Source organism: Symphalangus syndactylus, chromosome 1 (genome assembly GCF_028878055.3).
Source record: "Symphalangus syndactylus isolate Jambi chromosome 1, NHGRI_mSymSyn1-v2.1_pri, whole genome shotgun sequence".
Taxonomy (NCBI): Eukaryota; Metazoa; Chordata; class Mammalia; order Primates; family Hylobatidae; genus Symphalangus; species Symphalangus syndactylus.
The window spans coordinates 28,949,624-28,963,906 of NC_072423.2; the positions used below are offsets into that span (position 1 = coordinate 28,949,624).

Consider the following 14,283-nt stretch of genomic DNA (forward strand, 5'->3'; position numbering starts at 1 on the left):
CCTGCCACCTTGCTGCCTCGTAACAGTTCCTAAAAATGTTGTCCTTAATACGTAGAGTAGTTCAACTCTGTGAAAAGCAATCTTGGCAGCACATTGGGATCATTTGGGGACCTTAAAAATAATGGTGTTTGGGCCTTACCTCAGACCAATTGAATCTGAATTTCAGAAATGGGACCAGGGTATTTTTTAAAAGCTCCCCAGGGGGAGCGGTCACTCCACTGCAGGGTGGGAATCTAGGCAATCTGCTGCTTTAACAGACTCTTTTTATTTTATTTTATTGATTTTATTTATTTATTTATTTTTTGAGATAGGGTCTCCCTGTGTTTCCCAGGCTGGTCTCAAACTCCTGGGCTCAAGGGATCCTCCTGTCTCAGCCTCCCAAAGTGCTAGGATTACAGGCGTGAGCCACCGTGCCCAGCCTGCTTTAACAGACTTTCAGTCCATCTCATTTTAGCATCTCCTTTCATCCCTACTTCCAGTGGTACCTGTGACTGCCAGTCCTGAGCCCCCTAGTGTAATCTGGATGGTTTTTGTCTAATATGGATGGCCAGCTCAGGATTCAGTTTTCTTGGGTCTGCTAAAACATTAAGTATTTATTCATCTGCTGCCACTTTAAAAATTCTATTGTGGTTCACTTTTTCTTTTTTCCCATCCTTTTAGGTTTGTGCTTAAAAACAAAAAATACCACCATCATGAACAAAACCTCTACTGTCATTTCAGTGTGGTTTTTGGGAGAGAGTGAAACTATACCCCTGTGTTCAAGCCCCATCTTTACCCAGAGGTCATTACTCTGTATTTGAAGACCAATCAAAAGGGAGTGGGCATAAACAAAAGGGAAGAAATGATCTGTTATTAGCTATTAGGAAGGAAAAAAATAGCAAGGAGAATGATGAATTCTCTGTAAATGGGAAAAAAAGCAGTATATAACTCTGAAAGGTTATAAGTGAAATTTAACTGGGTTATGGGAATGGGTAGATAGATACCTATTATTCTCCGGCTATGTCTGTTAAAAAAGAATTTCCTTAGTGCATTCAGGTTCACCCACAAATTTGAATTCATAATTCAGCGCCTCTAACGAATCCATGACCTTGGTGACAGGAACACCTGGGTGAGTGGTGAGAACTCCATAGGCGCTCTCTGACTCCTGCTTGCTTTCTTTTTTTTGTCTGAGGCAGAGTCTTGCTCTGTTGCCCAGGCTGCAGTGCAGTGGTGTGATCTCGGCTCACTACAACCTCTGCCTCCTGGGTTCAAGTGATTCTCCTGTCTCAGCCTCCCTAGTAGCTGGGATTATAGGCATACACCACCACAACAGGCTAATTTTTGTATTTTTAGTAGAAATGGGGTTTTGCCACGTTGGCCAGGCTAGTCTTGGACTCCTGACCTCAAGCCTGCCTCCGCCTCTCAAAGTGCTGGGATTACAGGTGTGTGCCTCAGCCTCTCAAAGTGCTGGGATTACAGATGTGAGCCACCATGCCTGGCCTGACCCCTGTCTTCTGTCACCTTTTTCTTTTGTGAGATGCACCTTGAAGGTATGGAGCCAGCCCTGGCTTGGGAGCCAAACATACCTGGGTCCAAATACTGGCTCTGCCCCTTGCTAACTGGATTCAGGCAAGTCAGGGGACCTCTGTGACTCTGTTTTCCTCATCTGTAAAATAGGGTGGTACCTCCTCTTTATAAGCCAGTTGCAGCGGTTCCGTGTCTGGCACTTAATAAATGGAAGCCATTACAGTTATTGTGACTCTTTTTCCTGCGGGCTAAATGTGAGTGTGACTCAGAAGCCTGTCTTAACTTTCCTTGTTGCAGCTACTCTAGTCTGTGGCATACAGGACCCAGCCCAGACCTTGACCCTGGCTTACCAGGCTCCCTGTGAGCTGGCCCCTGCCCACCTCCAGGACTCAGTGCTCACCTCGCTAAATCCTTCAGATCGTCTCTTCCCACTGACCAACCAGCAGCTGCAGAACACATCTTGCTGTCACAGGGCTTGCTGCTCTCCTGACCTGCAAGGCCTGTCCCCCAGCAGCCGCCCCCTCTTCCTGGAAATGATGCGGGGGCACCAGCAGCCTCTCCCTGGGGGCTGTCCTGACAGCCCTGCCCCTTGCCTGCCACTGCTGTATGGGACCCAGAGCAGACCTTTGTACCTTTTATTTCTCTTTGTTTAGATAGCTGCTTCTCTGCTGGTGTATAAGCTGCTTGTGGGCAGTAGTGGGCTATGCAAGGCACATAGCAGACTGAAAAAATGATGAATGAATGGCTAGCTTCAATCATTATTGCTATATCAATGACTACTAAAACTTTTTAAAAAATTTGGCCGGGCACAGTGGTTCATGTTTGTAATCCCAGCACTTTGGGAGGCTGAGGCGGGTGGATCACTTGAAGTCAGGAGTTTGAGACCAGCCTGACCAATGTGGTGAAACCCTGTCTCTATAAAAAATAGAAAAAATTAGCTGGGTATGATGGGAGGCATCTGTAATCCCAGCTACTCGGGAGGCTGAGGTAGAATTGCTTGAACCTGGGAGGCAAGAGGTTGCAGTGAGCCGAGAGGGTGCCATTGCCCTCCAGCCTGGGCAACGAGAGCGAAACTCTGTCTAAAAAAAAAAAAAAAAAAATTAGCTGTACCTCTTTGTCTTTTCTACTTCCTGCAGCATAAAGTATATGCGGTTAGAAACAAAACAAAATGAGAACAGCAATGACAAAGAGCCCCCAGCTTTGTCTCAAACCAGCTCCGCTGCTAACTAATGTGCTTCTCTTTTTCGGCCTCATCAAGGCCAGAAACCTTGGAGTTACTTGATTCCAGCCTGCTGCTTATCTTTAAGATGCCATAACCTGTGCCTGTCCTCTCGACTTCTCCCTATCTTTTAAAAAAAATTTAAATTTTTAATTAAAAATTTTTAAATATGTTTTTTGAGACAGGGTCCTACCCTGCTGCTCAGGCTGGAGTGTAAGTGGCATGATCACTGCTCATTGCAGCCTTGGCCTCCCTGGCTTAAGCAATCCTCCTGCCTCAGCCTCCTGAGTAGCTGGGACTACAGGTGCACACTGCCATGCCCAGCTAATCTTTGTATTTTTTGTAGAGATGGGGTTTTGCCATGTTGCCTAAACTGGTCTTAAATTCCTGGGCTCAAGTGATCCTCCCGCCTCAGCCTCCAAAGTGCTAGGATTACAGGCGTGAGCCACTGGGCCTGGCCTTCTCCATACCTTTTGCTCCTCTGCCATCTTCACTTCCATTGCCACTCTGCTCCACACCTCAATCCTCACCTGTGGCCACTCTGTTCAGCTCGGTCTCTCAGCCTGGCCCCTATTACGTCCTATGACCCACACCCTGCTTGCTCAGTATTCTCCTCTGCCACAGCCCTGAGCAGCTGCCCACCTTCCTGACTGTCATGGCTCTCGATGCCTCTGCTGGCCTATGAAGGGCCAAGCCCTCAGTGCATTCGGGCTGGGACCCCAGCCTTTTCTCCTAGTCCTCGCCATACCCTGTGCTATGGCCAAGTGAAGGTCTTGCTCCTGGTTCTCATGTGCTCTTCCACCTTCGTGCTGTCTCTGCACATTCAGCCTATCTCAGTCCTCTTATTGTAAGTTCAGATACCTCCTCGATGGAAAGCATTCCTTCATCTTCTCAGCCTGAAACCCTCTCACTTTTGTCAGGGAAACTTCTGCTCACCTCTTGTGAGCATCATAAACAGATTTACTAGATACGTCTATTTGCCCTCAAAATCCTAGGTGAGAAAGGAACATCTCTGGGCATCAGAATTGGAGGGGAGGGGCTAGAGAGAATCTCAAAGTCAGAGGTGTTAGGTTAGGAATGGGGGCTCCAGGGAGAATTGAGCCCAGCCAGAGCCCAGCCAGATAAAGTCACCAAGGGGCCCCTTTAAAAAAAGAGTTTCATTGAAGTATAATACTTACATAGAAAAAGGCATACATCATAAGCATGCAACTCCATGAGTTTTCACAGTGAACACATCATGTGCCCAGCTCCTAGAATGCCCATGCAGCCATAGGAAGGTGGAGCTAGGACCAGACCCCTCCATGAAGCAGGGCTGCAGAGGCCCGGCACTTCTGTGAAAAGTAATCCAGAAAATTGGCCCTCTAGCCCAGAGAAGCACAAGGAAGCCTGCCATCTTCCCAGGGCTCTGGGGAATGCCTACTCCCTGGCTGTGAATTTATACAACTGCAGGGAACAGGACAACCAAGTTGAGATATTCACACAAACTTGGTCTAAGACTGATGGGACCTCTGGGTCCTTGAAGAAGCAAACAGAAAGGCCTCTTAGGGACCCTTCCACCACCCAGGAAGCAGAGAATGCTGGAAAAAACACTCAGTATGAATGAGCTAAAAAAAAAAAAAAAATCACAATGGGCACTTTTTTTCTTTTTTTTAGACGGAGTTTTGCTCATGTTGCCCAGGCTGGAGTGCAACAGTGCAATCTTGGCCCACCACAACCTCCGCCTCCCAGGTTCAAGCGATTCTCCTGTCTCAGCCTCCTCAGTAGCTGGATTACAGGCATGTGCCACCATGCCCGGCTAATTTTGTATTTTTAGTAGAGACGGGTTTCTCTGTGTTACTCAGGCTGGTCTCAAACTCCTGACCTCAGGTGATCCGCCCGCCTCAGCCTCTCAAAGTGCTGGGATTACAGGCATGAGCCACCGCGCCCAGCCACAATGGGCACATTTAGTCATGCAGTATAAGTGAAGAATGGAGGTCACTCAGAAGACACAGTTTTTCATTACCTACAAAGTTCTACATCAATCCACCCTGGTTCCCCTACCTCCCGCCACCCCCCTACTCAAGCCATGTGGCCTCCCTGCTGTTCCTTGACAGCCTTGTTATGGGGCTGAGTTGTGTTCCCCCAACAGACACGTTGACATCCTAGCCCCCAGGTACCTGTAAACATGAACTTATTTGGAAACAGGGTCTTTGCAGATGCAGTCAGGTTAAGATGAGGTTATTAGAGTAGGCCGTTAATCCAAAATGACTGGCCTCCTTCCAAGAGGAGAAGACAGCCTGTGACTATGGAGGCAGAGGTTGGAGTGCTGCATCTACAAGCTGAGGAACGCCAAGGATTGTCGCCACCACCATGAGCTAAAAAAGAAAAGGAAGGATTCTCCCTTACAGGTTTCAGAGGGAGCACAGCCCTGCTGACGCCCTGATTTTGCATTTCTAGCCTTCAAAACTCAAGACAACACATTTATCTGCCTGGTTTGTGGTATTTTGTTCCAGCAGCCCTAGGAAATGAATACAAGCCTCAGATGTGTTCCAGTGCTTGCTGGTCTCTCTGCTTGCAAGCTCTTCCCCAGACAATGCCCTCACTCCCTGCAGGTCCCTGCTGAAATGCCACCTTTGCAGAGAGGCTGGTCCTGACTGCACTACTGACCTGGGCAATTGCGGCCTTTCTCCCTTCCTCCACCTCCTTTAGCTTTCTTCCGGTCCCTAGCCATACCTGACAATACGTTGTATGTCTTTCATCTTTGTTGTAAAACGATCGTCTGCCTTGCCTTCTAGAAGGTACGTTCCATGCAAGTAGGGACTGTCCAGTTCATTGCTACACACCCAGTGCCTGCCATGTGCCTGACATAGACTGGAGTCTCCCATACGTTTGTTTCATAAGCGAATGAGCTGTTTGAGAATGTTGTTTGTTTTCCTTTTCACTCTTTTATCCTCTACATGACCTAATGTTTTGCTCATGGTAGATGGTCAGGAAATATGGGCAGATGGATTAATAAACCCATCACCACCATTGGGCTGAAGGCTCTGCATGGTGAAGAGGGGCAAGTCAAAAATGCATGGCATGTTGGCCTGGATTTGGTGGCCTCTTTGTTGTAAAATGATTCTAGGGACAATCGATCAGATTTCTCTGAGTAATGATTATAGCTTACCATTTGTCACATGCAGCCACTGTTTCTCTTGCCCTGAATCCCTCCTGATTCCTCCCTTCCCCAGTTCTTTTCCTGATTAAGGAATCAGAGTTGAATAATCTAAATTTAGTTTGTGTAGCTCAGAGGTGCCAATCATGGCAAATAATGAATGAAGAGATTTCCCACCCCTTTCCCTGAAGCACTGAGCTGAAACCAACAAATTCATTTTATTTAGGATCACAGGCTGCACTCAGAGTGGTGTCTGTGACAGGTGAGTGCTTTATCACTAATGAAGTCACCAGGCCCCAGACAAACCCTTTCCCTCCTGTTTGGGGTGCTCCTTATCTCTGTTAGCCCACACACTGTGCCTTTTTAGCCTTCTGTTTGCTAATGGAATTGGTGTGTCATTTTGTTAAAAATATGTTAAGTCAGAAAAAATTCATATTATGTATATCATATGGTTCTGCAAATTTCTTTAGCCTTTCAAGGGCTTTTCTGGTAAGCCTGTATTTAGAGTTCACAATTTCTGGGTTAAGGACTGTATTTTCTACCAGTTTTGAAAAGGACCAACATGAAGCACATTTTATCTGCTTTCACTGCATAAGAACATAAAAATTTACTCATTGGAAAGCTGTTATATTCAATGTTTGTAAGAAATAAGCCATAGATTAGGAATAACAATTGTTATGGTACTCTCTGTTGGGGAAAAAGAATGAAGTTCTGTTTTCAGTTATAACCTATGAGTTCTTAATATGTGCACCAGGAGATTTTATACATGAGGAATTTTGAATGAGTTTTTAAAAGTCAGCAAAGGCACCTGTAATCCCAGCTACTCGGGAGGCTGAGGCAGGAGAATCACTTGAATCTGGTAGGTGGAGGTTGCAGTGAGCCGAGATCGCGCTATTGCACTCCAGGCTGGGCAACAGGGTGAGACTCCCTCTAAAATAAATAAATAAATAAATAAATAAATAAATAAATAAATAAATAAAAATTAATTAATGAAAAAATAAAAAAACAAGAAGTCAGTAAAAATGAAAGTGCAAGATGTGAATAAAAGAAATGATGCTGATTCATTAAAATATTTAATAAAGTATGTCTCGCTAGTTCCTTAATCATTTCTGGACAGAAACAAATTTAACCCGTGCCATCCATTGATTTTGTATTGGTGAGACTTGGCACCTTTATGCCTTGTCACTAATCATCAGCGTTTGCCTGGGAGGGACCAGAAGCCCCCTTATCTCTACCTAGCAGGATGGCCCAGCACCCTGGATGGAGGGGATGACTTTCTCCAGGGCCTTCCAGAGGGGACAAGAAGAGCCTTCATAACTCAGACATCTAACACCCCTGGCCATTTTATTCTCTGGCCTTTACACGTCTGCCAGCACAGCATTGTGAGGTGTGCAGCCTTTTAATTTAGTTTCTTTAGAAGAAATGGGTTCAGGCCGCGCATGGTAACTCACGCCTGTAATCCCAGCACTTTGAGAGGCCGAGGTGGGTGGATCACTTGAGGTCAGCAGTTCGAGACTGGCCTGGCCAACATGGCAAAACTCTGTATCTACTGGAAATACCAAACAAACAAACAACAACAACAACAAAAATGGGTTCAGACTGTAGGTAGAGAAGTATGTTATCCATGAAGATCACCTCTTTACAGGGCAACTTAAGAAGACTATAACTTTTGTTATGAGGGTAGAGAATTAGCCACACATATAAGGAACGTGGGTTGATACCTAGAGCAGGTTTTACTGTGCTTTTCTCAGGACATCCGCTTGGATATGAAGATCTTGTAGGTAATATGAAAGGCTATCCATTTAATTTGACATTTTGCATTGGGCTTATAACCATCAGGAGGACCAACTTTTTCCTGAGAGGGAAAAAGAAGAGGGGAGGCCGTGGAAGGGCTCCATCATTCAAAGTATTACATATTGTGATTATTTTCTGTGTCTCCCCTAACCCCATGTAAACCCCCGTCTGCTCTTTTCACTACTGTTTTCCCAATGCACATAGTAGGTGCTCAATATTTGTTCAATGAATACCGATGCCTGAGACCTTTCTGTAGCAAGGGCTGGTTTCCTACTCCACAATGCATTGAACACATATAGGCAGGGTGGGCTGGCGGAGGCGTAGGAATGAAAGGTGCGCCTGTTCCTCCCCATGGTCTCAGTGTGCCACCTTGGGGGCAGGGCGGGCGGCTAAACTGGGAAGATGCGCGGATATGATACAGACAAACCTCATCATACCGTCCCTCCAAGAAATGCACTTGCCAGGCTGGCCTTCACTTTTCCTAATGCTCTTCTGAGTCTCACCTGTCAAATTCAGCTGCACAGAGAGGGTGCAGAGAAACTGAATAATCCCTTTTTCTATTCTGAAAATAAAGCAAAACAAAACAGGATCTGCACACTTGTGCTGTGACTAGGCAGGCAAACTGGAGAACTGAGGCAAAAGCATCCTTATATCTAAATAATAGTAATGGAAACATCGAAAAAAGTTATTTGCTGAGTCACGGCTGAGGATCCTGACTTCGCTAGTCTGGCAGATGCAATCAGGGCACGCAACTAGGAGTCCAGCAGGTTTTGCAGTAACTTGCGATGGTGGTGGGGAGCGGGCTCATAGCTCAGTCCCCGCGCCCGTTTTCACGCAGGGAGCGGCGCCCAGCTGGGGCGGGCTCTCCGAGAGGGGCGTGTCTCTGCCTGGCCTCGCCCGCCCCGGCCCGGCAGCGAATGAGCGGGCGCGCCGGGAGGGCGCGAGGTCAGGGGGCTGGGGACGCGCGTGGGGATCGCTACCCGGCTCGGCCACTGCTGGGCGGACACCTGGGCGCGCCGCCGCGGGAGGAGCCCGGACTCGGGCCGAGGCTGCCCCGGCAATGCGTTCACTCGGCGCAAACATGGCTGCGGCCCTGCGCGCCGCGGGCGCCCTGCTCCGCGATCCGCGTAAGTGGGTCTGTCGCGGCGGTCGCCGGGGCCAGTGTCCCTGAGAAGGCGTGGGCAGAGCGGGCAGCTGGCGCCCGGGCCCTGGCGCCCGGGGGATTCCGGGAGCGGCCTTGGGGATGCTGCGAGCAACCGAGCGAGGGGCGTCGCGGAGAAGGGAGGGGTGAGGGCAGCACTCAGGGCTCGGGAGGCCGCGGGGAGGGCGCCTGGATCCAGGAGGCACAGGTTCAAGTCCCATCGGTCGGCTGGGTGGCTTGGAGCAGTGGCTGGAATTTCCCAGAGCCTTGGTTATTGTCACCTACAGTAACCAGACTGTTGAGAAGATTACGCGAGGGAAGGTATGTTATGGGCCTGCCATAGAGGACAGTAAGGAAGGTATCATCATCATCACCATCATGGACATCTGCCCTGCAGTTCCCTCCCTGCTGAGGAAAGCCCATGGTCCTTGGTCCCTCTGTGCCCACTTCTCCTTAGCAGCGGGATCCACCGTGGGGCAGCCTGGGCTAGCGTTTTCTAGAGATATCTGGGGAACTTGTAAGACCCACGAACAGCCTCCCACGTTTCTGATGTAAACCGTGAATAGGTTTTGACCACAGGATGAACTGATGGGACTGTGGATCGCACACACCTGGCTGGGACAGCATTTCCAACTGTGACACCTTGAACAAGGCACCTAACCTCGCCAGAGCTTTGGTAAATGTACATTGAAATCCGAATTTTTTTTTTTTTAAGGCTTGCCTTGAACATGAGCACCTTGCCTGGCACACAGTAGGTACACAGCCATCCTCAAGATGTCTAGCCATTCATGTAGAAGGCTGCCACACACAAATAAGATGCTTATTTAATGCATCTGAACGGTGACTCAGACTGGACATATTTTTCTAAGAAGTTCATCAGTCTGACACCTACTTGGAGTGGAGAGAATCCCCTCTGAACCTCCATATCTCATTAGAGGTGCCTTTGTTAGGAAAATAATAAGGACCCAGTGTACAATGAGGCTAGCTCACTAAGGGCGCTGGGGAACAAAGGGCATTGTTTTTTAAGAAGAGGCAGCGCAGTGCCAGTCGTGGGGCTGAAAGAAGTATTAAACTAATCTTTTCTTTCACTGACCTTTCCTGTGGCAAATAAAGTCTGACAGGTCCTAGATTTGAGGTTGTGGAACAATATGTGAAACTTTAAATTATTTGTAGTCTAGGTTAAAAGTGGAAGGATTCAGAAACTCTAGCAGAAGTAGATTTGGAGTCTATTTGTGTTACAGACTTTGATTTGAAGGTGTAGTTATAATAATTTATCATTTTGATTGATAGGAAAAGATCAACTTCTGTGTGAGAAAACACTGAGGATTATTTCTGAAAATGAGTTCTGAAAGTAAAAGTGGAAAAGCAAAGTTTTATACTTTACGTATTTAGCATATCACAGAATTAATAAGAAGCTTCCGGGAGTGGGCCATATATTATCTGTCTATTTAGCTATCTATATAAATTATTTTTTTCCTTGGTGCCTTTTTCTTCCCAAACTTTAAACGTTTTGTTTGTTTGTTTTGTTTTGTTTTGTTTTTTTAAGAGATGGAGTGTTGCTCTGTCGCCCAGGCTGGTGTACAGTGGTGCCATCATAGTTCACTGCAGCCTTGAAATCCTGGGATCAAGTGATCCTCCCGCCTCAGCCTCCCTGGTAGCTGGGACTACAGGCATGATCTAGTGTGCCTGGCCCTCCAAACTTTTTTTTTCACTGAGCATATATTGTCTTATGTAATTAGAAAAACAATTCCAGGATAATAAAAGAGTTGTAGGGTTTACATAAAAGACATTAGAACATTTTGGCTCCATATCAGCAACTAACCAATATTTTGAAGTACCCACTATGTTTATTAATAGTTACAATATAGAACCTTATTTCTATAAGGTTAATTTTAAAATGGTGCATATTTTATAAGTACTTTTGAAGTAATCCTCATCTCCTATGTGATAGAAAAGGGCCATTATAGATTTCAGTACTTGTGTATCTCGCCTTCTACCTTCTTCTGTCTCACCCGCAAGGATCCAAAATATTAATTTGGTTTTGAAGAACCAGTTGATACTTAAGAACTTTTTTTTTCTGTTTTTCCTTTTTCTTTATTTCTTTTTGCAACAACATGAAGTCATAACTTAGGAACTTCTTAAGTCATAGGTATACTTCTGAATGATAACCTATTGGATTTGTCCAGGAATTATGAAGTTTGTTTTTTGAGAGTTTTTTTTTTTTTTTTTTTTTTTTTTGAGACCGAGTCTCACTCTGTTGCCTAGGCTGGTCTTGAACTCCTGAGCTCAAGTGAGCCTCCTGCCTCAGCCTTCCAAGTAGCTGGGACTACAGGTGTCCACCACTGCAGGAGTTATGAAGTTTTGTTTTCTTTTTTTTTTTTGAGACGGAGTCTTGCTGTGTCAACAGGCTGGAGTGCAGTGGCGTGATCTCAGCTCACCACAACCTCCGCCTCCCAGGTTCAAGGGATTCTCCTGCCTCAGCCTCCCAAGTAGCTGGGACTACAGGCGCGTGCCACCACACCCAGCTAATTTTTTGTATTTTTAGTAGAGATGGGTTTCACTGTGGTAGCCAGGATGATCTCAATCTCCTGACCTGTGATCTGCCCGCCTCAGCCTCCCAAAGTGCTAGGGTTACAGGCGTGAGCCACTGTGCCCGGTGAAGTTTCGTTTTCTTATGTCATCTTCTGTTTTGCTGCTTATCTCTCGGTTTGATCATTTTTATTGCTTGTAGGCCTTCTTTTCCTCTTTTTTTTTAATTAAAAAAATAGAGATAGGGTCTCTCCACGTGGCCTAGGCTAGTCTCAAACTCCTGGGCCCAAGTAGTCCTCCTGCCCCAGCCTCCCAAAGTGCTGGGATTACAGGCATGAGCCCCCATGCCCAGCCTGTTTGTAGGCCTTCTAAAGGTAGATCAGTTACCCATGTAAGGAGGAGGGGCAGAATTACTTGGTCTTAGTTCATAAATGGGCAAGTCTGTACTATTGGATATTCTTCACCCCTTTGCTTAACCACATGCAGTGTGGCAAGGCATTGCTCTTGGGGCTGGACATATTTTTCCTGTCTTATCTTCACAGCAGCCCTGCAGAAGTAGCCTTATCGCTATTTTGCAGATGAGAAAAGTGAGACTCGCAGCATCTCAGTGAGTTGCCCAGGCCCAGCCATACGGCCTCTTGGTCCCGTGTGGGATTTCTGCTCAGATCTCTCTGGTTTCCGAACACGTACTCTCTACGCCACGCAGTGCTGCCTGTGCTATCAGATTCTCTTCAGCTGTGAGCTGAGTCTTTTCCAGAGTCTCAGTTGGCCCTTTGAATGTTTACTTTAAACTCCTTTAGCCAGGACAAATGCTAATTGTTTGGTAGGAGACACTCTTCATTTTTCTAGAATCTTCAGATCATTAGGGGAGAGGAGTGTTTTGGATGAGTCCTTGAAGGGTGAGTGTATTAACAAACCTGGGTGGAAAGGGTCCCTTGGTAGCAACATCATTCTCCTCTCTGAGAATCTGGAGAACCATGGAGAAAATAATTTTGTAAGTAGGACATGGTAATAGTTACGCAGCTTGAAAAGCTACTAGCTCCCAAATTTATTAGGTAATCCTCATCTACTAGTTGGAAAATCTAGTCCCTCCCCACCGCTTCCTTCTTCTTCTTTTTTTTGAGACGGAGTCTCACTCTGTCACCCAGGCTGGAGTGCAGTGGTGCGATCTCGGCTCACTGCAAGCTCTGCCTCCCGGGTTCATGCCATTCTCCTGCCTCAGCCTCTCGAGTAGCTGGGACTACAGGCACCCACCACCACACCTGGCTAATTTTTTTTTTTTTTTTTTGTATTTTTAGTAGAGATGGGGTTTCACCGTGTTAGCCAGGATGGTCTTGATCTCCTGACCTCATGATCCACCCGCCTCGGCCTCCCAAAGTGCTGGGATTACAGGCGTGAGCCACTGCGCCCAGCCTTTCTTTTTTTTTTTAACTCCTTAAATTTTGTGTAGAAACGAGTGTCTTGCTATGTTGCCCAGGCTGCCCCCAAATGGCTGGGCTCAAGCGATCCTCCCACCTCAGCCTCCCAAAGTGCTGGGATTACAGGTGTGAGCCACCACACCTGGCACTCCTTCCTTTTTTTAGGTTTGAAGGAGGAAATGTCATTTTATTACAGGTTGAGTACCCCTTATCCTGAATGCTTGGGACCAGAGATGTTTTGGATTTCAGATTTTTTTTAGGTTTTGGAATATACTTACAGATTGAGCATTCCAAATCTGAAAATCTAAAATTCAAAATGCTCCAGTGAGCATTTTCTTTGAGTGTCATGCCAGTGCTCAAAAAGTTTCAGGTTTTGGAGCATTTTGGATTTTGGATTTTCACGTTTGGGATGCTAAACTTGTACCAGCAGTCAAATTGTGGAATGCCAAGGTTTTATTCTCATAGCCCATGGAATCTGATACAATCTCACTCATATAAGGAATTAGGGACATTGCAGCATGATTAGGAACCTGGTTAAATCCCACGATGAAGTTCGGAATTAAACTTATGTAAAAAAGGAGATGTGAGTTGGTTTGAATTGAATTTCTTTTTTTTTTTTTTTTTTTTTAAAAAAAAAAAAAACACCAACTCAAACCAGATGGAATCGAACTTCTCTATGGAATCTTTGCACTTCCACTTTGAGTTGGTAAAGATTATTCAGCATAAGCTGACATAATTGGCTCTGCTGGGAATGTGCACAGTCTGGATGGTTGGAAATCTAATGGCCTGGAGATATAATTCTCTTACGTTTTACAGACATGCTAGGGGATAAAATCAGAGCAGGTATAGTTCCCGTCCTCTAGAAACTGACAGTTGAAACTAACACCAGCACTAATCACATGGTGGACACTGCAGAGCGCTTCACTCCTCTGCTCTACTACTCCTTACAAGAATGCCTGTAGCAAGGTATCATTTTACAGGTGGGGAAACAGGCTCAGGAAGACCTGGCCTCAGGTCACATTGCTAGTAAGTGGCAGAGCTGAATTCAGAGTCAGAGCTGCTTGACCCACAGCCTGAATTCCTCCTCAGGGCACCTTTGCCTCTTAGGAGTAGGAGGGCAGAAGGAGACTGATCGCAAGCTGGTTTCTAACCGGCTGGTTTGAGAATGGGGAAGGTCATGTGCATAGCACCAGGCGCCATAGTAACCGCCCTCTCACATGGCCATCTTCAGTACTTCCTATATGGCTTCAGTTTCATTTCACTGGATGTTTAAAGACCAGTACTCTTCATATGACAGCTGAGTATGGCACATGATCTCCTCAATTCGGGTGGGTTCTTCAGGCCCACTGCCACCTCCTGTGGGGCCCAGGACAAGGGTATACTTGAAGGCACATATATGGTATGTGGGATATAGCAAGCTAACAAACTGGGAAATACGTTCTGTCCTCCTGTGTTGACAAATAGACCTTGATCACAACCTGGAAGGGTGAGCTCTTGAACTCTCCGAGCTCCTGCAGAAATGTAGAGGCCTTTGGAGAGT

General features: G+C 46.4%; 1 protein-coding gene and 1 long non-coding RNA gene across 8 annotated transcripts in view; one reads left to right on the forward strand and one right to left on the reverse strand.

The window, feature by feature from the left end:
* Positions 1-6,488: 6,488 nt before the first annotated feature.
* LOC134736878 (uncharacterized) lies at positions 6,489-8,286 on the reverse strand. Its single transcript, XR_010121302.1, has 3 exons — positions 8,159-8,286; positions 7,313-7,410; positions 6,489-6,791 (listed from the first exon to the last, which is right to left on the reverse strand). It is a non-coding gene; the product is annotated as an uncharacterized lncRNA (long non-coding RNA).
* A 248-nt stretch (positions 8,287-8,534) lies between these two features.
* Positions 8,535-14,283, forward strand: part of FECH (ferrochelatase) — a 38,209-nt gene continuing 32,460 nt past the window's right edge. The window contains exons 1-2 of one of the 7 annotated variants that reach the window (XM_063640992.1): positions 8,600-8,782; positions 9,363-9,472. Coding sequence is in view for 4 of the 7 variants with exons in the window: in XM_055298051.2 (XP_055154026.1) it covers positions 8,716-8,782 (67 nt within the window). In the remaining 3 variants the exon portion in view is untranslated. Of the gene's footprint in view, positions 8,783-9,362; positions 9,473-14,283 lie in introns of all 7 variants that reach the window. The other 6 variants (XM_055298080.2, XM_055298051.2, XM_055298061.2 and 3 more) reach the window with 6 other exon arrangements.